This window comes from Protobothrops mucrosquamatus, unplaced genomic scaffold (genome assembly GCF_001527695.2).
Source record: "Protobothrops mucrosquamatus isolate PMUCROS unplaced genomic scaffold, P.Mucros_1.0 scaffold146, whole genome shotgun sequence".
NCBI classification, from domain to species: Eukaryota; Metazoa; Chordata; class Lepidosauria; order Squamata; family Viperidae; genus Protobothrops; species Protobothrops mucrosquamatus.
The window spans coordinates 566,076-588,431 of record NW_015386512.1 but is presented as its reverse complement, the minus strand read 5'-3'; the positions used below and the strand labels follow the sequence as shown (position 1 = coordinate 588,431).

General features: G+C 42.1%; 1 protein-coding gene across 1 annotated transcript in view; it reads left to right on the top strand.

Annotated features, from left to right (window-relative positions):
* Positions 1–22,356, top strand: part of LOC107285095 (sorbin and SH3 domain-containing protein 1) — a 76,316-nt gene that overhangs the window by 9,771 nt on the left and 44,189 nt on the right. The window contains exons 4-8 of the mRNA XM_029283595.1: positions 4,489–4,652; positions 9,256–9,319; positions 17,584–17,631; positions 18,275–18,404; positions 19,547–19,667. Coding sequence (XP_029139428.1) covers positions 4,489–4,652; positions 9,256–9,319; positions 17,584–17,631; positions 18,275–18,404; positions 19,547–19,667 — 527 coding nt within the window. The remainder of the gene's footprint in view (positions 1–4,488; positions 4,653–9,255; positions 9,320–17,583; positions 17,632–18,274; positions 18,405–19,546; positions 19,668–22,356) is intronic.

Sequence of the window (22,356 nt, the reverse complement as noted above, 5' to 3'; positions counted from 1 at the left end):
TCCGGAGAATCTGGCAGAGGTAGAGCTTAAAGACTGCTGCATTGTAGTAACAGTTACATTAGAGAAATTAACTATGATTCTGTTGCTAGGCCTATGTGGTGCTTGCCTATGTGGTGCTTTTTGATCTGAGAATCAGTGAATAAGGTCCCACGGTTTAAAATAATATATTCTGCAAAATAGTTAGAATGCACTGTTAAAGGAAATATGGAACAGATACTTTCTTTTCTAAAATTCCTTCTTTATTCAGTCATTTTGAAAATTACATTCTTTTAAACCAATAAGATACTTCATTTGTATTTCCCCAAGGTTCTGATGTTAAATATTTTATAACAATGGTGACTGCTACTTTTGTTCACAGATTCAGTGCCTGATCCACCAGTCGCTGATAAAGTAGATGGTATATCTGTTCAACAAAAATTAAATCCAAGCACGGAAGATGCAGTAGAGGAACAGAAGAGAATTGTCAATAATTCTCAGCATATGGCTGATGATTCTTTGGATTCCATAGGCATTCCGCTAAGAGTAAGGAAATGTGAAATATTTTCCTGTTGCATCAATTCATTTCTGTTGGTCTATTTTTTGTTACAGTCAAATTTCAGCATATAAATTATTTTGTTAGATATTGTCATGATGTAAATCCATTTAGCGTTTGTATACTTTTATGAACAATAATCCATATATTTTCTAATAGTATTATTTCACTACACTTCAGAAGGATGGCAAATTCCCCTGTCTTTGATTGCTTTTGGAAATTGTCCCCTTTCTTATTAGGCCTCTGTGGACAACATGCTGCCCTCCAAAGGAAGTCACAGAAATATAGCAACCTGCCTTTAAATCAGAGGTCTTCAAACTTGGCCCTTTTATGACTTGTGGACTTCAGCTCCCAGAATTCCTCAGCCAGCCATGCTGGCTGAGGAATTCTGGGAGCTGAAGTCCACAAGTCATAAAAGGGCCAAGTTTGAAGACCCCTGCTTTAAATTATGAATCAGAACATTTGCCCATTATTATGTTACTTGGTGTATCTAGAAGGCTTTCCCATAGCTTGAAAGTTCTAGCATTAAACAATATCATTAAGTGGTGCAAAAGCACCTCCAGGTTAAAAAAAAAGAATTACAATGCAAAAATCTCATTGTTAAATATTTACTAAACTTTGTGTGTAATAGAGAGCAAGTTTGACACTGTAAGTCTAATAAATGAAATAGTCAGGTTTTTGCTGAGGGAATGTACTTGGTCCTCAATTCTGAGCATCACTCTTAACAAAAGGGTCTCAGCATGATTGATTCTACCATCAAGCTGCTGTTGAATCGGCTGCCCCCCTGTGAGGGTGTGCTTAGATTGCTTGCATGGCAAGAAACACAAAACTCCTAAGCCAGAAAAACCACAGATCCTCAGCCATCAGTCAATAATCTCTTGAGATTCTTGTCAGGTTCTGTGCATTGGGTAGCACTCTTTGGATGGATGTAACAGCACCATCCAAGGAATCACAGCCCTTTGCAGTCTATTTCCCCAGATCCCACTCCATTAAGATTGCCTGATGACTAACCCTTTTGCCCTGCCCAGACTTTCACTGGGAAGTTATTCTCTTGAGTTTCCTGGAAGACCATCCTCCATCTGGGACAGTATGTCCCTCTGTAGCCACCAGGCAGACTAAGTTTGAATGACATCCTGAGGGTGGAAGGTGAGGAGATCCATCCTCCCTGACATAATCAGCTGAATTACTGCGCAGAGTTGCTGGACTTAGCCTTAGTTTGCTTTAAAATAATATTATTAGTAGCGACTTGAGCCTGCTTAACGCCCCTAGTTGGGGGCTGCAAGGCAAAAGTGATTGTAAAAAGTAGAACTGCAGTATAGCAATCAAAATGCCAAGGTGCAATCAATCAGACCGGTCTGTCTAAAAAACTTTCTGTATATACTCCCTTGACTAGGCTGACAAAGAGGGGAGGAGAGCCTGTGGCTTGGTAGTTAAACAACTGCCTAGTATGTAAACTGCCCACGTTAGAATCCCATAAAGGGTATGGCTAACTGAGGAGAGCAAATGAGCTCGAAATGGCCATATTAGTCTCCCAACTTAATTCTTTAACTCTTTGATATATATATATATATGTATATATATATGTGTGTGTGTGTGTGTGTGTATGTAAAGAGGAATGTGTATATATATATATATATATATATATATATATATATATATATATATATATATATATATATATANTTGGGTGTGGCCAAGGTGGGCGTGGTCACCTCAATGTTGCTCGTGGGGAGGATGCCTGTGGGGGCTGGGCAGGGTTGGGGGAGATCCAGGGGGTCTCTGGCAGGTGGGGCGGTGGGCAGGAGGCTTGTCCTGTGGGGTGAGGCGAGGCAAGGTGAGATAGGGTGGGGGTGCCATTGTCGCAGGGCAAGGCGAGGCAGGGGCCGGGACGGCTGCCACGTGACATCATCGCCCCCCGCACATAGAGGCCAGTGAGCGCATGAGGGTCCCTCAAGCGGCGCACTCTGGGGCTCCGCAGTCCGCCGCCAGCATTTCAGAGAAGCCGCCTCTGAGCTGGATGGCTAGCCGACAGCTGAGGAGGCGATGCAGTGGGTTGTGCCCGGGAAAAGGAGAGCATGCGAGGCCAGGAGGGATGGGATGGGGGGGGAGGGAAAGCAGCCATGCTGGGATGCATCCAACCACGTAGGACCTCGGCGAGTTAGCGGGCGGCTGGTTGAAGAGGGACAGTTGCCATCTCTGGGGCATGGTGCGTGTGCCCACAGAGAGGGCTCTGAGTGCCGCCTCTGGCACGCGTGCCATAGGTTCGCCACCACTGAGCTATATGTTGCTCTGTATGTGCACCATATAGAATTCTTCTTGAATAAAACATATATGGGGACCTTGTAAGGCAAGACATCCTCACTCAGACTTAGTCCCTATTAGTGTGTGTGGACTGTTTTGTGTTGTCCCAATGTTTTGAGCTTCGGTGCCCATATTGCTGGTAGCAAGTTAGTGTTGTAGCTTCCAGCAAGGGTAATGTCTATGAAGCACTTGGAAAGTTCTTAGGGATTTTTAGCCTTCTGAATTTGTGGAAAAAAAAGTATGTATGCCAATTTGTTTGAATCGAATGCATTATATATGGAACTCTTGCTCAGCACTTTTATTTGAAGGGCAAGGGGTTAAAAATGTTGGTTTTGATGAAATGCCAATGGGGGTGGGGTATTCAAGCTCTTGAGATTTTGTTCAACAGATTGTGAATGTCTTATGAAGAGTTGAGGGCAACCATGGTTTCAACAATTTATTTGTCTTTTCCCCTCCTCTCTTTCCAACAGCAGAGCAGCAAAAAAGGCTTAATAGCCTTGCAGGTACGATGCCCCAAATATTGTTATGCTATTTCTAGCTATTGATGTTTCTGCTGTTGTATTCAGTCAAGTGCTTTTTATCTAATAGAGTATCATTAGTGAATCTGTAAAGGAAAAAACTGCAATTCAGGGGTAGAGGAATTGTACTTTGTTCGGTGACTGTGACATATTTACGCTACTTTTCTCCAGAATTCCACAAGGCAATCTTGGAAAAAGAAGACACTGGGCCCATCGTTTAAAAAGAGCTTGAAATATCCCCCATATATCCAAGCCACAGATCATGAAATATCAGCAAAGTATTTGTACCTAATGTACCTCTTAGTTTGTACCTAATGATTATATGGATTTTTGCGGCCTAGTTCTGATAGTCCAGCCCCCGTTTTGCCAGAATGACTAGTCTGATACTTTTCTGTATTAGCATCCAACATTTTCAAATCATCAAGAATTTAATATTAAGATCATATTCAAAAGTGGGTGGGATCAATCTTTATTGATTTAAAATGTTAGTTGTTATTGAGGGGAACTAGTCCAGAACAATACATAAAAAGTATGTTAAAACATTCAGATAATTAGCTCTGGGATGGATTTGCTCATGATACTCTGGGATGAATGCAGACTATATTGCATGAAACATGACTGCACAAGTTTAATTTCCATTTAGAATACTGTTCTTGAGCTCACCGTGCATGTTCTTAAGCATGAGCATATTGCTTTTTTTCCAGTGCATGCTACACTGCATTATCACAGTTTGCTGAAACTTGATGCATTTTGGATAAGTTAGCTTATGATCCTTCTCCCTTCCCAGAAATCTTTCCGGAGAATCTGGCAGAGGTGGAGCTTAAAGACTGCTGCATTGTAGTAACAGTTACATTAGAGAAATTAACTATGATTCTGTTGCTAGGCCTATGTGGTGCTTTTTGATCTGAGAATCAGTCAATAAGGTCCCACAGTTTAAAATAATATATTCTGCAAAATAGTTAGAATGCACTGTTAAAGGAAATATGGAACACGTACTTTCTTTTCTAAAATTCCTTCTTTATTCAGTCATTTTGAAAATTACATTCTTTTAAACCAATAAGATACTTCATTTGTATTTCCCCAAGGTTCTGATGTTAAATATTTTATAACAATGGTGACTGCTACTTTTGTTTACAGATTCAGTGCCTGATCCACCAGTCGCTGATAAAGTAGATGGTATATCTGTTCAACAAAAATTAAATCCAACCACAGAAGATGCAGTAGAGAAACAGAAGAGAATTGTCAATAATTCTCAGCATATGGCTGATGATTCTTTGGATTCCATAGGCATTCCACTAAGAGTAAGGAAATGTGAAATATTTCCCTGTTGCATCAATTCATTTCTGTTGGTCTATTTTTTTGTTACAGTCAAATTTCAGCATATAAATTGTTTTGTTAGATATTGTCATGATGTAAATCCATTTAGCGTTTGTATACTTTTATGAACAATAATCCATATATTTTCTAATAGTATTATCTCACTACACTTCAGAAGGATGGCAAATTCCCCTGTCTTTGATTGCTTTTGGAGATTGTCCCCTTTCTTATTAGGCCTCTGTGGACAACATGCTGCCCTCCAAAGGAAGTCACAGAAATATAGCAACCTGCCTTTAAATCAGAGGTCTTCAAACTTGGCCCTTTTATGACTTGTGGACTTCAGCTCCCAGAATTCCTCAGCCAGCCATGCTGGCTGAGGAATTCTGGGAGCTGAAGTCCACAAGTCATAAAAGGGCCAAGTTTGAAGACCCCTGCTTTAAATTATGAATCAGAACATTTGCCCATTATTATGTTACTTGGTGTATCTAGAAGGCTTTCCCATAGCTTGAAAGTTCTAGCATTAAGCAATATCATTAAGTGGTGCAAAAGCACCTCCAGGTTAAAAAAAAAGAATTACAATGCAAAAATCTCATTGTTAAATATTTACTAAACTTTGTGTGTAATAGAGAGCCAGTTTGACACTGTAAGTCTAATAAATGAAATAGTCAGGTTTTTGCTGAGGGAATGTACTTGGTCCTCAATTCTGAGCATCACTCTAACAAAAGGTTCTCATCATGATTGATTTCTACCATCAAGCTGCTATTGAATCGGCTGCCCCCCTGTGAGGGTGTGCTTAGATTGCTTGCATGGCAAGAAACACAGAACTCCTAAGCCAGAAAAAACCACAGATCCTCAGCCATTGGTCAATAAATCTCTTGAGATTCTTGTCAGGTTCCGTGCATTGGGTAGCACTCTTTGGATTGGGATGTAACAGCACCACCCTAAGCACAGGGAATTACAGCCCTTTGCAGTCTATTTCCCCAGATCCCACTCCATTAAGATTGCCTGATGACTAACCCTTTTGCCCTGGCCAGATTTTCACAGAGAAGTTATTCTCTTGAGTTTCCTGGAAGACCATCCTCCATCTGGGACAGTTTCTCCCTCTGTAGCCACCAGGCAGAGACTAAGTTTGAATGACATCCTGAGGGTGGAAGGTGAGGAGATCCATCCTCCCTGACATAATCAGCTGAATTACTGCGCAGAGTTGCTGGACTTAGCCTTAGTTTGCTTTAAAATAATATTATTAGTAGCGACTTGAGCCTGCTTAATGCCCCTAGTTGGGGGCTGCAAGGCAAAAGTGATTGTAAAAAGTAGAACTGCAGTATAGCAATCAAAATGCCAAGGTACAATCAATCAGACTGGTCTGTCTAAAAAACTTTCTGTATATACTCCCTTGACTCGGCTGACAAAGAGGGGAGGAGAGTCTGTGGCTTGGTGGTTAAACAACTGCCTAGTATGTAAACTGCCCACGTTCGAATCCCATAAAGGGTATGGCTAACTGAGGAGAGCAAATGAGCTTGAAATGGCCATATTAGTCTCCCAACTTAATTCTTTAACTCTTTGATATATATATATATATATATCCATTCCTCTTTACAGCTTCCCTTCTTTTTTTCTTTACCTATAAGACAGAGACGTGAAGGGTATGGGGAAGATGTGTAGAAAATACAGCCATTTCCTTTTAAACTGAGGTAATTTGTGCTGTGGCAGCAACAGCACAACCCACAGACTATTAGAACTCCTTTTAACTTCTTCCTGTTGTTTGCTTCCAAGCTACGGATCAGTTGCATGGATTGGCATCAAATGGGAGCCAGCTTGCTGGTGTTTCCAGTGCTCAGTGCAAAAGATTTAGCAAAGGTGGGAAGGAGCCCCGTGTCAGGCTCATGAGCTGCAAGGAGGGTGGGAATCAGACTATCAGAGATGATAGAGAACCATGTGGAAGCAATCCAGCATGCTGTGAAGAAGCAAAACCTTTCTTTACTCTGCTGAATATCTTAAAAAATATAAGGAGCAAGAAGTGGGTAACTCCAATGAAAACTATTGTAACCATGTAGATCAGACATGTCAAACTTGTGACGTCACGTGGCATTGCGCAATGTATCGGGCCGGTTTTGCCATTGCTGGCAATGGGGTGGGTGCGGCTTCCACGTGACGCGTCCGGCCCGTGGGCCAGCAGTTTGACACCCCTGATGTGGATTAACAAAGAGGCTGCCTTCTCCTCCCAACAAAAACCTGAAATGATTAAAAGTTACTTTGATTGATGTGTCTATATCTGCTCTCACATCCTCCCCTGCCCTTCCACAGACAGAGAAGGGAAGACAGAGATGGATCTACATAAGATGCTCAGTGCCTCAGCAGCCATGTAGACATCTATCCATCAATTTCCTGTAGACTTTTCTTTGCTAGTGCCACCTAGAGGTGGTCTGAAATGCGTAGCAAATCTAAACAAGCAAGGGACAAGCTCTGGAACATTCCTTGGGCAGCTGCTACTGTGGCAGATTCTTCTCTAGATGTATTCCAGCATGATGACACATGGCAATTGTGTCAGAATTTAGGAAGAGTTTCTGGCTGGCAGCTGGTATGTGGCGCCTGGCATCTATTTCATTTATGGGGAAAAGCTCTTGATGTAATCTTGGATGAATCGAAGAAACAAAAGTCCCTTCCTCTAATAATAATAATAAAAAAGAATGTAAACTTAAGGTGCTATTTTCCTTTAATTTAAATGGGTGCACATCCGGATGGTTTTAAGGAAGCTGAAGATTTGGATAACCTGTTATCTGGCTGGCATGTATTTTGTCAGCTTGAGGACTAGACCAAATTTTATGTGACATTTGGAGGGCCATGCTTCAAGAGTGAATTATGCCAAAACCCATTTTGGAAGGTGGGTTTCTGGAGTTTTAACAGGTGAAATAAGCACCCATTTTAGCTCTCTAAAATCTTCCACAAATGTGAAAAAGGGAACCAGATTTTTTCACCCAATTGTGAAAAACAGCATACTGGTGAACTACATAAAACCCTTCAACCCTAGTACTTTATGTACACTTAGTCTAAATCAGGGGTTCCTAACCAGGGGTGCTGACACCCCCTGGGGGTGCGAGATGATATTCCAAGGGGTGCAAAAACTTAGGTTTTCAAAATTATAGTGTATATGGATAATTCGTTGCTGTTATTTTGAACTTTTGTAAGGGGTGCGAGAATATATCAGAAGCATTCTGGGGGGGGCAGGGTATAGAAAAGGTTGGGAACCACTGGTCTAAATTGTACAAATCCTCATGAAATGTAGTTATCCTTCAACATAAGCCTCCAAATGTTCCAAAGGCTATAACTACCATAGATAGTTGTGGGTATGGAGGTTAGTGGTCAAAGACTAAATTTGAAAATTTGTTTTGAGGAGAAGAATGATATTTATAGTGTTGCCTTTATCAGGATATCAACGTTTCTCAAGGCCATCAACCATCCAACCAGCTATGGAGATAAGTGGCAGAGCCAGTGCCAAAGCAATAATACAATCTAGAAATTGATCGTTGTTATTTTGGTGCCTAAAACTGATGCTGTCACAAGAGCTAAACAGTATTTAATGTAGCTCAACAATATAGAATTTGTTCAAAAAGAATTTGGATGCTCTTTCAATGGTTATCTGTGACCAGTTTTCCACACTTGCCTGTAGGAATGATCAACCTTGCTTTCAGATGTTTGGTGATCATCCAAAATTAGGGAATCCCTGCTTTGCTAAGCTGCATTCTCTGAAGATTCCAGGATCTGAAAGATTCCACACAGATTATTGCCCAGATCTAGAACCCCAAAGTGTGAATTAACAGATAACCACTTGAAGATCTACCAGTACAAGTAATCAGTTCTTACAACTATACACATTATTTTAATATTGCCTAGTTTTTGGTCCTAAATGTGTGATAGCAAGATTGCCTGTAGCATTGGTGTGAAGATCCATGTAATATGTGTTTATTGGCCATTTTTACATTTGATATTCTACGATCATAGTATTAATTGGGTGGACTGATATGACATTGAACATGCACTGACAAACCAGCTAAAAAGAACGCAATCAGTGTCAGAGATCACAAACACTAAAGATTCTGATTTAGACAAATCAAATGAAGTAACAATATTATAAGCAGTCAACAAACAGCTTGAGAAATAACAAGAAGTGAAATGGACAGCATTTAATGAAGGGATTTGAATGAAATTAGTACAGTGATGTGGAACCTGTAGATGTCTCTGATGGTACTGTTGGCTGTGATGGTTGGTGCTGTAGCAACATGTGCAGAACTGCAAGAATTCCATACTTGTATTAGAATTAACATTGGCAAAACACCACCGTTAAAATTGGAAATTTAGGACGGACTTGCCTTCCTAAAACTTTCTGTATCCCATACATTTCTTGATTAACTAATCGAACAGTCCAAAACCCCACAGTTGGAAAAAAACAGGTCTTTTGCATCCCCAGATTTTCCAGGGAGTCTATGATGAGCAGAAATTATTAACATAAGGTAATAGGTATAAGATACCATACGTTGAATGGGTGTTTCAGTCTTTTCAAATGCTGTGTTATCTTTCTTTTTCAATTAGAATTCAGAGCGATCCAAGGACTGGTACAAGATAATGTTCAAACAAATCCACAGATTGGCAAAAGGTATATCTACCGTAATTTAAAACGTTCTGTCTGTCTACTTACCTGTTTCCTTTGGGATGGAATATCCTGGTTTAGTTGTGGGGGGGGAGGAAGGCAGCTAAAATGAATTCAGGATGTGGCTTTAAACTTTCTCCCCAAGAAATCTCCTTCCCCACACCTCCCTCAAAAAACAGCTGCTAGTCCTGAGACAGAATTCTCCCATAGCTGCCAGTGGAAAATGATCTCCCAGGCCCAGAACTTATAGCAAGGAGATAGCTAAATAGTCCTAACCTCATTTCCTGACCTCAGGAGTGCATCATATCGTGCATTCACACATACCTTTGGCCAATTTGCAACTAAATGTATGTATGCTGAACTATCACACTCTACCAAAGAGAATTCCCCTTTGGAAGCATTTCTAAAGCAAATCCTCTTTCCTTAAGTTGAATCAGAATTGATAGCAAAACTGCAAGATTTCTGTGCCTACCAATTGAGCAACAAGGACGGGTTAATTTGAAACAAACTATCCTGGAATGCATGGGAAACACTCTGTGCTGATACGCTGCCCGTGGCTGAACTGGAGCGGCAGCCTAAGACTAAATTATGCATTTTTGAGGGATGGCAACCCTATTCAGGTTGTGTGTATTGGGAGTTTCCTCTGATATATCCCACTCCATTTACAGCATATATTTCCTCTCTGTTCTTTTTTTTTTTTCTGAAATGTGCTCTTCCTGCACAGACACTCCTGAAGATAACCCTTATTGCCCTACCTACATATTCCCCGAGCTTCCTGTTATTCAACCCCAAAGAAAAGGTACCACAAGTTTAGCAAGAATATATCTTGTTTTGTGTTTGGCTAACCGTAGTTTAATCTGTCATACTACAATATGACTCATTAAAAACTGAGCGCTATTCCGAATGTCTCCTTGTTTTGTGTCGACGGAGACCTTCTGCTCTCTCTTGGGAGTAGTGAATGTTAGTAGCAAAGCGGGGTGCAAAAACATAATGGGATAGGAAATTGAGAAGGGGTGAAGTTCCTCCATTTAAGCATGGCTGCTCTCCAACCCCACTGCTTTTCTCTGCTGCAGAACAAAATCCTTATTCTCCTACTTACCAGTTTCCTGTGTCTACTCCTAGCCCTAGATCTGAAGGTAATTTGTTAAGATCAATTGACTTTTGCTTTTGAGCAAGCTTCTGCTTTCTTAATTTTCCAGCCAGAGTTTTTGTAGTTGCCAAGTCTCCGTTGCTGTCTTTTAATTGTAGTTGCCAACTGCTTTTTGCTCTTGCATCCTCAATGGTATACAACCTCTTTCTTAGCTTTGCCTCGCTTTTTTCAGTTTTCTAATAGTCTCCTAATTAATGTTGTGGAGCTTGGATTTTCTTTGGTTTGTGTTGCCAGTGTTGTCAGTTCAAGATAGTTATCCAGGCATCTGAAATCACATAGCACATGGACACCAGACCATAAAGACACACGTTCTTACTAAATGGAATGAAAAATCTTGAATGCATATTTGTCAAGGCCTCCTTTACCTAGGGCAGTGGGGGTGAACCTATGGCACGCGTGCCAGAGGCGGCACTCAGAGCCCTCTCTGTGGGCACGCGTGCCATGCCCCGGAGATGGCAACCGTCCCTCTTCAACCAGCCGCCCGCTAACTTGCCGAGGTCCCGCGTGGCTGACTGCATCCCAGCACGGCTGGTTTCCCTCCCCTCCGTCCCATCCCTCCTGGCCTCACATGCTCTCCTTTTCCCGGGCACGACCCACTGCATCACCTCCTCAGCTGTCGGCTATCCATCCAGCTCAGAGGTGGCTTTTCTGAACTGCTGGCAGCGGGCTACGGAGTTCCAGAGAGCACTGGTCGAGGGGCCGGCAGGCTGTGGCTGCTGACAGACACTGTCGGCCCGCATGTGCTTGCTGGCCTCTGTGTGCGGGGGCCGATGGTGTCGGGCAGCAGCCGCCTTGGCCCCTGCCTCACCTTGCCCTGCGACAATGGCACCCCTGCCCTGCCTTGCCTTGCCTCACCCTGCAGGACGAGCCTCCTGCTCACCGTCCCACCTGCCAGAGACTCCCTGGATTTCCCCCAAACCTGCCCAGCCCCCTCAGGCGTCCCTGCCCATGAGCAACATTGAGGTGACCATGCCCACCTTGGCCACACCCACCCAGTCTGCCATGACCACAGCCACGCCTATCCAGTGGGCCACGCCCACCTGGCACCTGGCGATAAATAAGTGGGTTTTGGGTTACAGTTTGGGCACTTGGTCTCTAAAAGGTTCACCATCACTGTCCTAGGGCAAGGCTAGTGCAGCAGTGATGGTTGCAAGATCCAGCATGTTTTGTGTGTCACCCACACCTACAGGACAGTGCTCCCTATTAAAAATTGTGTACAGTATCCATATTTCAAGTGATCTACTTTCTATGAAATAACATAGAATTGCATCCAATTTTGAAATGGAAAGTTGTTACCCATAGCATTCTTATGGATACAGGCGAAGTTATGGCATCTTCTACCAGAGGGTAATCCCTGGAAGACTTATGCTACTTTGAATATTATTGGCCTAGTGCAACTTTAAAATGTGTAGACTACAATTCCCCAGCCAGTCATGGGGAATTCTGGAGTTGAAGACCACGTGTCTTAAAGTTGCCAAGATTGAGAAGATGGGTCTAGTGACTCATGTTGGACCACATTTTTAATCCAAACAAAGTTTGGGTCAGACATACTTCTTTGCCATGTTGAAGAAGAGGTTCCCAATCCAGCAGTTAGAATACTTGATATTGAATGGCTCAAAGGTGATATTTTTGTACAAAAGCCTACCTATCTTGATATTAATAGCTTTGATATCAGAATTGTTGTTTCTCACTGTGATGAATCATTAGGCTAGTTGAAAAAGGTATTTCCTCTAATGATTAAGTGGGGCTTTTACCCCTCTAGCTTCCGACATCGGGTAACCCTCCCATTGGATTAAGTATTAATTTTTCCTTGTGGATTCTAGAATCGAGGATCGGCTTAACCTCATAATACGTTTCCCCCTCTACCACTATTGGGGCTGGGGCTGCTTCCTCTACTGGCCTTGTTGTGGACCCCCTGTGTGGCTTCAGTAAGCTGCAATGGAATATTGGGTGAACTTTACCTAACAGCCTCGGTAGTTTTAATTCTATAGTCATTGGATTTATGATTTTTACAATAGGAAAAGGACTGATGAACCTCTTCCCTAACTTTGTTTCAACTTAAGATATTTAGTAGACAGATACACTTTGTCCCCTATATGGAAAGTCCCCTGCGGAGCTCGCTTTCTATCCGCTTGCCTTTTCTGGCTTTCGGCTGCCTTATTCTAAGCCTTCTTCGCATCACTCCAAACCCTCTGAAAGGAACCCACCCAGTCACTTAGGGCGGTAGAGGATGGGGGTTCCAGTGGGCACTCTGGAATGGGCACAAATTCTACTCCTGTGGGTAACTTAAATGGAGTGAAACCAGTACTGCTGTGCACTGCGTTGTTATACACCACTTCTGCAAATGGCAAGGGTTCTGACCAGTTCGTTTGCTGATGGTTGACATAGCAACGCAGGTGCTGTTCCGCTGTTGCGTTAGCTCATTCTGCAGATCCATTCGTACATGGATGAAAAGCAGAACTGAGCTCCTGGGAAGACTCACTCATTTTCACAAATTCCCTCCAAAACGTAGCAGTAAATTGGGCCCTCCAATCTGAAATGATGCACTTAGGCACACCATGTAGCCGGTAGATGTGTTGCAAAAACATCTTCGCTACATTTGGGCTGAGGGGAGTCCAGCACACACAATAAAGTGGGCTTGCTTGGAAAATAGGTCTATCACAGTCCATATTATGGTGTTTCCCCCACTTTCCGATAGCTCCACTAAAAGTCCATGGCTATCTCCTCCCAGGGTCTTGTTGGGTCAGCCACCTGCTGTAACAGTCCCGGACTCTTCCCGGGTAGTCTTTTGCTGGCTGCACAGATAGCACAGCTCCCCACATAGTTCTCAATGTCTTTCTTCATCTTTGGCCACCAGAACTGACGATTAGTGAGATGCAGTGTCTACAGGAACCCAAAGTGGCCTGCCTGCTTGGCATTATGGCTGTGTTGCAGGACTTGCAATCAGAGGCTGTCTGGGACATACAATTTGCCCCCTTTCCATGCCACAAACCATGTGTCAGTTTGCAGCTGTTGCTTCAGCTGTTGTGCAAATGCATCGGTGGGGGGTGAGCTCCTTTTCTCTTGCCTTCTGGTTGTCGCTTGTGACACTTGCTGTCTATCGGGAATGACAAAACTCACCACCTCCTGCTGGGTGCTTTTGTATTGGGGCATGCGGGACAGAGTATCTGCTAGGAAGTTCTCCCCTGGGAAGTATTTTAGTTCAAAATCAAACCTTTTGAAATACTGCACCCATCTAGGGGGGGAGGTTCAGGGCTTCTAAGTTTTTATGATCAGTCCACACTTCAAAGGGGGCTTTACTTCCCTCCAGGAACTGCCTCCAAGTTAGTAATGCCCACCACACCGCAAATGCCTCTTTCTCCCAGACTGCTCACCTCCGTTCCGTCTCATTTAGCTTGCGAAATGTGTACGCGCATGGCTGTAAGTTTCTCTCTCCATTGTGCTCAAGGAGGACAGCTCCCACAGCCACGTTTCTGGCATCTGCCTGGATCATGAAAGGCTCTTCAGGGTTTGGGTGTTTTAGCACAGGTTCAGTGGCGAACAGCCCCTTCAACTTTTTGAATCTTAGCAGTGGCATCCCCACATAAATTAGGAACGAGATAAAATTGACAGACCTAATAAGTCTTGGAAATTGTCCCATCCCCTTCTACATAATCTATCCCTCCAGATCCTTGAAAAATAATATGATGTCCTCATCTTCTACTGATATTGCCGAAAACAGGGTCTTCAAACTTTGCCCTTTTATGACTGTGGACTTCAATTCCCAGAATTCCTTAGCCAGCGTGCCTGGCTGAGGAATTCTGGGAGTTGAAGTCCACAAGTCATAAAAGGCCAAGTTTGAAGACTCCTGGCCTAAAACCACATTTGTCTTTTTTAGCAGCCATATCAGCCTGTTGAATCATATTTAGCTTGTAAGTGTTCAACTACAATTCCAATGTCCTTTTCACTCATACTGTACCCCAAACCAGAAATCCTTCATATGCCTGTGTGTTGTTGTTTTTTTTTTGCCTCTGAATAAGTTTGTATTTGTTGCTATTACATTTATATTCAATGCCATTTCGATCCACTTCTTCTGACAAAAATTTATCAAGATCATTCTGAATTTTATTTCTGACTTCTTAGTCTCATAGTTGCCCTATCCAGTTTTCTGGTAAGTTTTCTTCTGTACCAAAGAGTCATATGGCACCTTACATTATAGTTCTCCCAACTTGATGAAGAGCCATTGATGAGCGTTCTGGGTGGAGTTTCAGGCCCGCTATGGATTAAATATATGGAAATTTCACCCAGCCAAACTTGAATAACTTGCTAATCAGAATGTCACGCATACATTGTCAGATGTTTTACAGCATTTCCACATTGTGTGTAAGACATTACCTGATCCAGAAATAAAATTAATCTGACAACAAGATATGCTGCATTGTTTTCTAAGAACCTAGGCACCAGTGGTTCTATTGCAGATTTGTGTAATTATCTTCCCAGATAAAGTACCACCTTATAAAAACACTGTCTAGTTACCTAACCAGTTGTGATTGTATGGGTAATCCCATGACGATCAGACTTTGCTTCACTGAATTCAGAAAGCAGGTGCAACCCTTGTCTGCCCCTCATTGTATTTTCATTTCAGGTGACATCCATTCTGTAATTGCCTGGTTGAGTCCCTCGCTAGGATCCCTGGTGGAATTGTTTTTAATTCCTAAATCTGATGCTATCGTTGCTTTAAGAAGCTTCTCCTTCTCACATTCCTTTCCTTGTGTTAAGACAGGAATATTGTATGGCATGAATGTATCAGATCAGGGGTGTGGAGACTGTCCCAAGTTCTTTGACCATCAGGCAATTGTAAGCAGCAAATGACTAACGCAGGGGCCTTCAAACTTGGCCCTTTTATGACTCGTGGACTTCAACTCCCAGAATTCCTCAGCCAGGCACGCTGGCTGAGGAATTCTGGGAGTTGAAGTCCACAAGTCATAAAAGGGCCAAGTTTGAAGACCCCTGGACTAAAGGATGCACTTTAACTTCCAGTCCTGTGGGAATGTTTGTAAAAAATATTTATTGATCAAATCTTTGTAAATTTTATTTATTTTTATCAAATATCTACGCTGTCCATCTCACCTAAAGCGACTCTGGGTGGTTTGTAAATTACTCCTTAGCCTGAAAAGTTCAGTGCTCAAATGCAGGCTGGAGGTCCATAGATTCATTCTTTTCTGATTTTCCATCAGCCCCGCTGTGCAAAATATATGTTTTCAAATGTGAGGCAGTGTTGTTTTGCTAAGTGTAGTCCATCCTTGCTAAATTACCTTGTATTATGACAGTGGTGGCGAACCTACGGCACGCGTGGCAGAGGTGGCACTCAGAACCCTCTCTGTGGGCACACGTGCCATGCCCCGGAGATGGCAACCATCCCTCTTCAATCAACCGCCCGCTTACTCGCTGAGGTCCCACGTGGCCGGATACATCCCAGCATGGCCGGTTTCCCTCCCCCCGTCCCATCCCTCCTGGCCTCGCATGCTCTCCTTTTCCCGGGTACGACCTACTGCATTGCCTCCTCAGCTGTCGGCTGGCCATCCAGCTCAGAGGCAGCTTCTCTGAACTGCTGGCGGTGGGCTGCAGAGCCCCAGAGTGCGCCAGTCGAGGGACCAGCAGGCTGTGGCTGCTGATGGACACTATTGGCCCCCATGCCCTCGCTGGCCTCTGTGTGTGTGGGCCAATGGTGTCAGGCAGCAGCTGCCCCTGGCCCCTGCCCCACCTTGCCCTGCAACAATGGCACCCCCGCCCTGCCTCGCCTTGCCTCACCCTGCAGGACGAGCCTCCTGCCCACCGCCCCACCTGCCAGAGACCCCCTGGATCTCCCCCAATCCTGCCCGGCCCCCACAGGCATCCCTCCCCACAAGCAACATCGAGGTGACCATGCCCACCTTGGCCACACCCACTCAGTCTGCCATGACCACCACAGCCACGCCCACCCAGTGGGCCACGCCAATCCAGCACCCGGCGATAAATAAGTGGGTTTGGGGTTGCAGTTTGGGCACTCGGTCTCTAAAAGGTTCGCCATCACTGTATTATGAGAAGTTTGGCACGTTTCACTGAGGGATTATGAAGAATCTTTTCTTAGGATTTTTTTGATACTTCATAGACCTGGAAGCTTAGTTGGTGAAATGAAAATGTTTGGAGCATGTGAATCGTTGCAAGGTGGGAGGGGAGTAAATGGAAAATTTTGGCTCTGATTCCAGAGTATGAGACCACTGGGACATATTAATTTGAATAAGCAAAGGCCTATGGAGTTAGCATGGTATTTTTGGCGTTCAGTTTAAAAAGGTCGGGATTGGAATAGTAACTTGCATTTTCCATTCCAAGGTATTTCCAGGTACCCTTTTTATTATTAAGGAAGAATGCTGTGATTTTGGGAAAGTTGATGTGATAGATATGTATAGGGTTTCTGTAAAAATAGTTTAGAATATGATTTGAATGAATACAGCTGTGAACCTGTGTATAAATCAATATATATTTTAAATGGATTAGGACTGAATTTTGAGGACATGTACATACTGTAGAACTGGATTGTAATATTGATAAAGGGGCCTGGTTCATATACTATATTGCAGTTTAATGCAATAACTGAACACATCTGGTTTGATTTGCTGTTATTTAAAAAGCATATCACCATAGTTTATCCATAATCTTGGTTTAATGTTACATGTAAACCAGATCTCATGCAGTTGCCCCATTGAAGCCTTCATGTATCTCCTCTGCTTATGGAGAGAGAAAGCCCAGCTCTTGGCCTTCCCTGTACATATTCAAAGAGTTTCAAGGTATATTTATTAGGACAAAGTTTTATTAGGTCCTAATAAATGGGGTGACATGAAAACTGTGTGGGCATTCAAGTATACGTGAATACTGAGTGTATTTAATTCTTGGAGTTATGAATAACCCACCCATATATTCCTTGCAATGTACTGATGGCTGCTTTTGCATAAAGAATGCAGTGTCTTTGTTATTAATCAAACTACCAGAAATGATAATAGAATTTGCACTTGGATTCATGGAGTGGCAGAAGGGGAAGCCGTAGCCATAAATATATAATAGAATATCTAAACAGATAGCAAATTATGTTTTTTATTTCCAGATGAAGATTCTGATTCATATTTTCCACAGGACTCCTTTGGCAAAGAAGGTAAGTATTTGAACACAGAAATGAGTTATATGAGTGCTAAAGGTTGTATGAAAAAGAAAATTACATGATGTGTTGAATAAATCTTACTCTAGTTGAAAAAGCATTATATACCCAGAATACAACAAACCATCATGTTGTCAATGCTGCTAACATCAGATGTTCTTGCTTTGACAACATATGGAGATGCAACCATTTTCCTTCTTATGTTTTACTCTTAGAATTAGAGTTAGAATTAGATGATACTGGAGGAGAGGAGGAATGTGCATGAGAGTTTAGTCGGACATAACAATACTGTAACTAGGGTGAGAACCAAGGTTTTTTTGAAATAAGAGATGGTAAGAAATGGCGGGTTGAAGAACTGGAGGGAAAGCCTGCATTTCAAACTAATTGGAAAATGTGATTTATGATTGTTAATTAGAGGAAGGAATTGTGCTTTGATACTATGTGCTCAGGGGAGGGGAATTCAGATTTTGGCTTTACCTATGTACGTGCCAATGCTATGCTACTCGAATAAATATTCTTTAAGGTAAACAATGCCTCGAAGTTCTTTGAAGAGTTTCATCTGTCAGAACCATGACACATATTTTGGAATATTAGTTCCTTTCTTCTCCTACAAAACATGTCTGACTTTGTCCCTTTGCAGTAACAGCACAAACTTCAGTGCCCCGTTCCAAGAGTGAGAATGATACTATCAGCACAGACAAGACAATGAAGAGATCGTTCACTTTGCCGCTGCCCGCTCGTTCTTCATCTCTTAAATCGAACTCTGAGAGGTAATCATAGATAAGAACAGTTGAAGTAGTAGCTCAGGGTAATACAATTAGCACAGGAATAGGCAACCTTGGCTCTTTTATGACTCGTGGACTTCAACTCCCAGAATTCCTGAGCCAGCCATGCTGAGGGGAAAGGGAGAGGTTTCCAAGCTGAGCCATACTGGCTCAGGAATTCTGGGAGTTGAAGTCCACGAGTCATAAAAGAGCCAAGGTTGCCTACCCCTGATTTACTAGCAGCAAACAAACAAGCCACTTTGGTGTGGTAGTTAAGGTGCTGGCCTAGAAACTAGGAGTTAATGAGTTCTAGTCCTGTTTTGGACATGAAAGCTGGCTGAGTGACTTTGGGCCAGTCACTCCCTCTCAGCTCAACCCACCTCATAGGGCTGTTGTGTGGAAAGTGGGAGGAGTATTAGGTATGTTCACTGCCTTGAGTTACTTATCAAGTAATAAGAGCACAATTTAAAAAAAATGAAAAATAATAAACTAAATTGAAAACTAGGTTTCCCTATATCATTCACAAAATAATATATAGTAAGCACATACATTTTAGATAGAATTTGTATCCAAGTAAGTGTATTTTGGGTTCATCTTGTGCTCTGTTTGCTATGGCACAATTATGCAATGAAGGATAACAATCTTCTTGGCTCCATTTTAAATAAGTGGTGTCTTAAATGTCATTTGGCTAAAAATTAGGAATTGGCTCAACTGAGGTTCCAAAGTTTGCCAATTACTTTGGTGTGTGTGTGTCTGTGGTGTTTGTGTTTCCAGGGAGCATTTATTTGAGCAGGGACTTATTTGCTTTTTATAATGAAAAAGAAGAACAAACCTATAGTACAAATAATAGACCTAACTAAGCCTTACAATGTTCCTCAGCAGAAGGCATGTATGTGAAGCAGGATTGGTCAGAGAATGAAAATGAGAATGGAAAAAAAATTACAAATTAAAGACATAGCTAATACTTTGATTTGTGGCATTTGTAAGAAACAGAATTATGGTTTGGAGAATTAGTGAAAAAAAATCATTCTGCGGACAAATTGGATGACGCTTCCTCTCTTTCTTTTCAGCTTCTAAAGAAAACGTTGATTGCTGTGAGGTGAACGGTTGCGCTTTATTTTTCTTTTCTTTTCCTTTTTTCTTTAAAGGAATGATTGGGAGCCTCCAGACAAAAAAATAGACTCGAGGAAGCACTGGGCCGAACCTAAAAGCATTTATGAATATCGTCCAGGGATGTCCTCAGTTCTGGACAGTGAAAGATTGGTAATGGTAACTTGATTTTACATTTATGTGCACGTTTTCCGTTGCGCTCTGTGGATTTGGTTCCTGCCTGAAATGTTATCTCCTGAAAGCCGGCAGAGAAACTGGCCAAATGATCATGGCTTTGGAACAGAGAGACCTAATTTGAGGAATAGTGTGAGATTCTCTCCCCTTGGGATCAACCTGAGAAGCCATGTTCCTATGTGGAGACAGCAGATTGAGGGGCAGAATAAATGCTTGACAGGCCTTCAGGGGGCTGATTGCCTTCTTGGGTGGTAAGATAGGTCTGCTGCACTTCATCCCTTATTGCAGTGTTCCTCAACCTTGACAATTTTAAGGCATGTGGACTTCAACTCCCAGAAATCCACAGCCAGCAATGCTGGCTGTGGAATTCTGGGAGTTGAAGTCCACATGCCTTAAAATTGTCAAGGTTGAGAAACACTGCCTTATTGATTCACTACCACATCACAACTGGCAGGGGGCAGGAAGGAAGAAGTGGGAGAGGCAGTTTGTACACTGGCAGGCAGGCAAGCAGGCAGGCAGGCACCAGCCCTCAACCAGCCCCTCTCCTACTGGGGCAAAGACAAGTGCTCCTTGTGCTACAAGTAAATATCATTACCATTCAGATAATGAAAATACTGCTGTTTCTCCATTTTCCTGTGAATAAGGGGAGACGTTCTTTCTTTTGTGCCAACCTTTTTGCTGCAGGATCCCAATCCACAAATAAATCAACTATCCAGTTTTTTTTCTAAATGGATGGAAGGGAAAGAATGGATCATTTTTTTTCTTTCTCCTCTGGCTACAGCAGCCAAACTACTGGGGAAGAAAACATTATTTTCTCTCCTACTATTCTTCTTCATATAAAATGGAGGAATGTTTTCTCTCTTTTTCTAATTAGTATTTTACAAGAAGCGTTACCAAATATGCACCTCCTGAAAAGATCAGCACAGGTGCTATTTCCTAGAGATCTCTGTACATACAGCAAGATGTAAGAGAAGGAATCAGCTCAGGTTGTTAGATGGGCTGTTAATGAGCCAGTCCAAAATCTGTGAAGTCCTTCCCAGACTGATAGGTCAATAAATAAAATATATCCTTAAACCTTGTATGACAGTGATGGCGAACCTTTTAGAGACAGAGTGTCCAAACTGCAACCCAAAACCCACTTATGCATCGTCGAGTGCCGGGTGGGTGTAGCCCATTGGTTGGGTGTGGCCCATTGGGTAGGCGTGGCCAATTGGATGGGCGTGGCTGCAGTGGTAACGACAGACTGGGTGGACTAAAAAGTTCAATCAATCAATTCCAACTTTGCAAGATCTTTTTTTTTCCTGCGAGAAGTTGAAATTGACTGATTGAACCTTTTTTTTTTTTTGTGCACACGGCGGCGGATGCCTAAAGCGAAAAGGTTTTATAAAACCCAGCTGAAGGCCTAGGACTGGGGCAACTGCGCGCGTGCCCACAGAGAGGGCTCTGAGTGCCGCCTCTGGCACCCGTGCCATAGGTTCGCCACCACTGTTGTATGATGTTTCTACATGCCACAGTTTCTAAATGTGAGCTACTTTTAAAGAACAGTTCTTTAGTGGAAGAGCATTCAGAAGTTTCTGCAATCAACAAACAAATCTCAGCTTCAAATTCTATGAAAAGGCTCTACCAGAAAGTTGGTGGTTAAAAAATAATTCTATAAGGAAGCTCAGCTGTATTTTAAAACATGAGTAACAAATCGGTGATTTACATTCTTCCCTCTGTAATGTGGCCAACTAGACTAATTTCCTTAGCTGACTGTAATTTGGTCGCAAGGGGGAATTTTAAAAAATTGAATGGTTTGAAAGAGCTAAATTAGATGCAATCACTGAATATAGATCTATATCACTATATGATCAGTGATAGAATTGTCAAGAACAAATTTGCCACGTATCGCTCTGTTTTTATTGGCTAACTTCCTTAATAAATTGTGGGAATGCTGTGGATGTAATAACACTGATTTCAGTTAAACATTTGACAAAATTCCCTGTTGAATCTGAATTAACAAGCTAGTTAAATGTAACCTAGATAGCATGACAATTTTGAATCAAAATTTCCTTTAAAAATGTTTCTTATTAAAGCGGAGGTGGTTGCCACATGTCAATACCCAAGCCTTTAAATTTTGGGTGTATTTTACCTGGATAACAACATGGAGAGAATACTTAACAAATTTCCAGGTAGAACAAACTTGAACAGGATTCTAGAAGACACAAACTACATTCAAAACAATCTTTTGAATTGTTTCTTAAGAATTTAAATGTAACAGAATTAAATTTAAAAGACAAATGTGAAACATTTTTTTGAGGGAAAAAAACTGTAAGAAAATATTCAGGAGTAGAATTGGGTGTAGCTAGCTTTTGTAGTAGTACTTATGAAGAGCATCTTGGAATTGGAATTGATAATCAGATTAATATGAGTGTGATATGGAAGCAAAAGACCTTTGCAAACCTGGGAGTGTATTAAGCACCACTCTAATTTAATTTTAATAATTTAATTTAATAATTTAATTTATATACCGCCCTTCTCCCGTAGGACTCAGGGCGGTGCACAGCATATTAAAACAGACAAACAAAATACATCAAAGAACAAAAAAACCCCATAAAACCAAATTAAAAGCCAAATATTAGAAGCTGTGTGTCAATTAAAATTTTCTTAAAATCATCCCTACCTAAAATCCTCC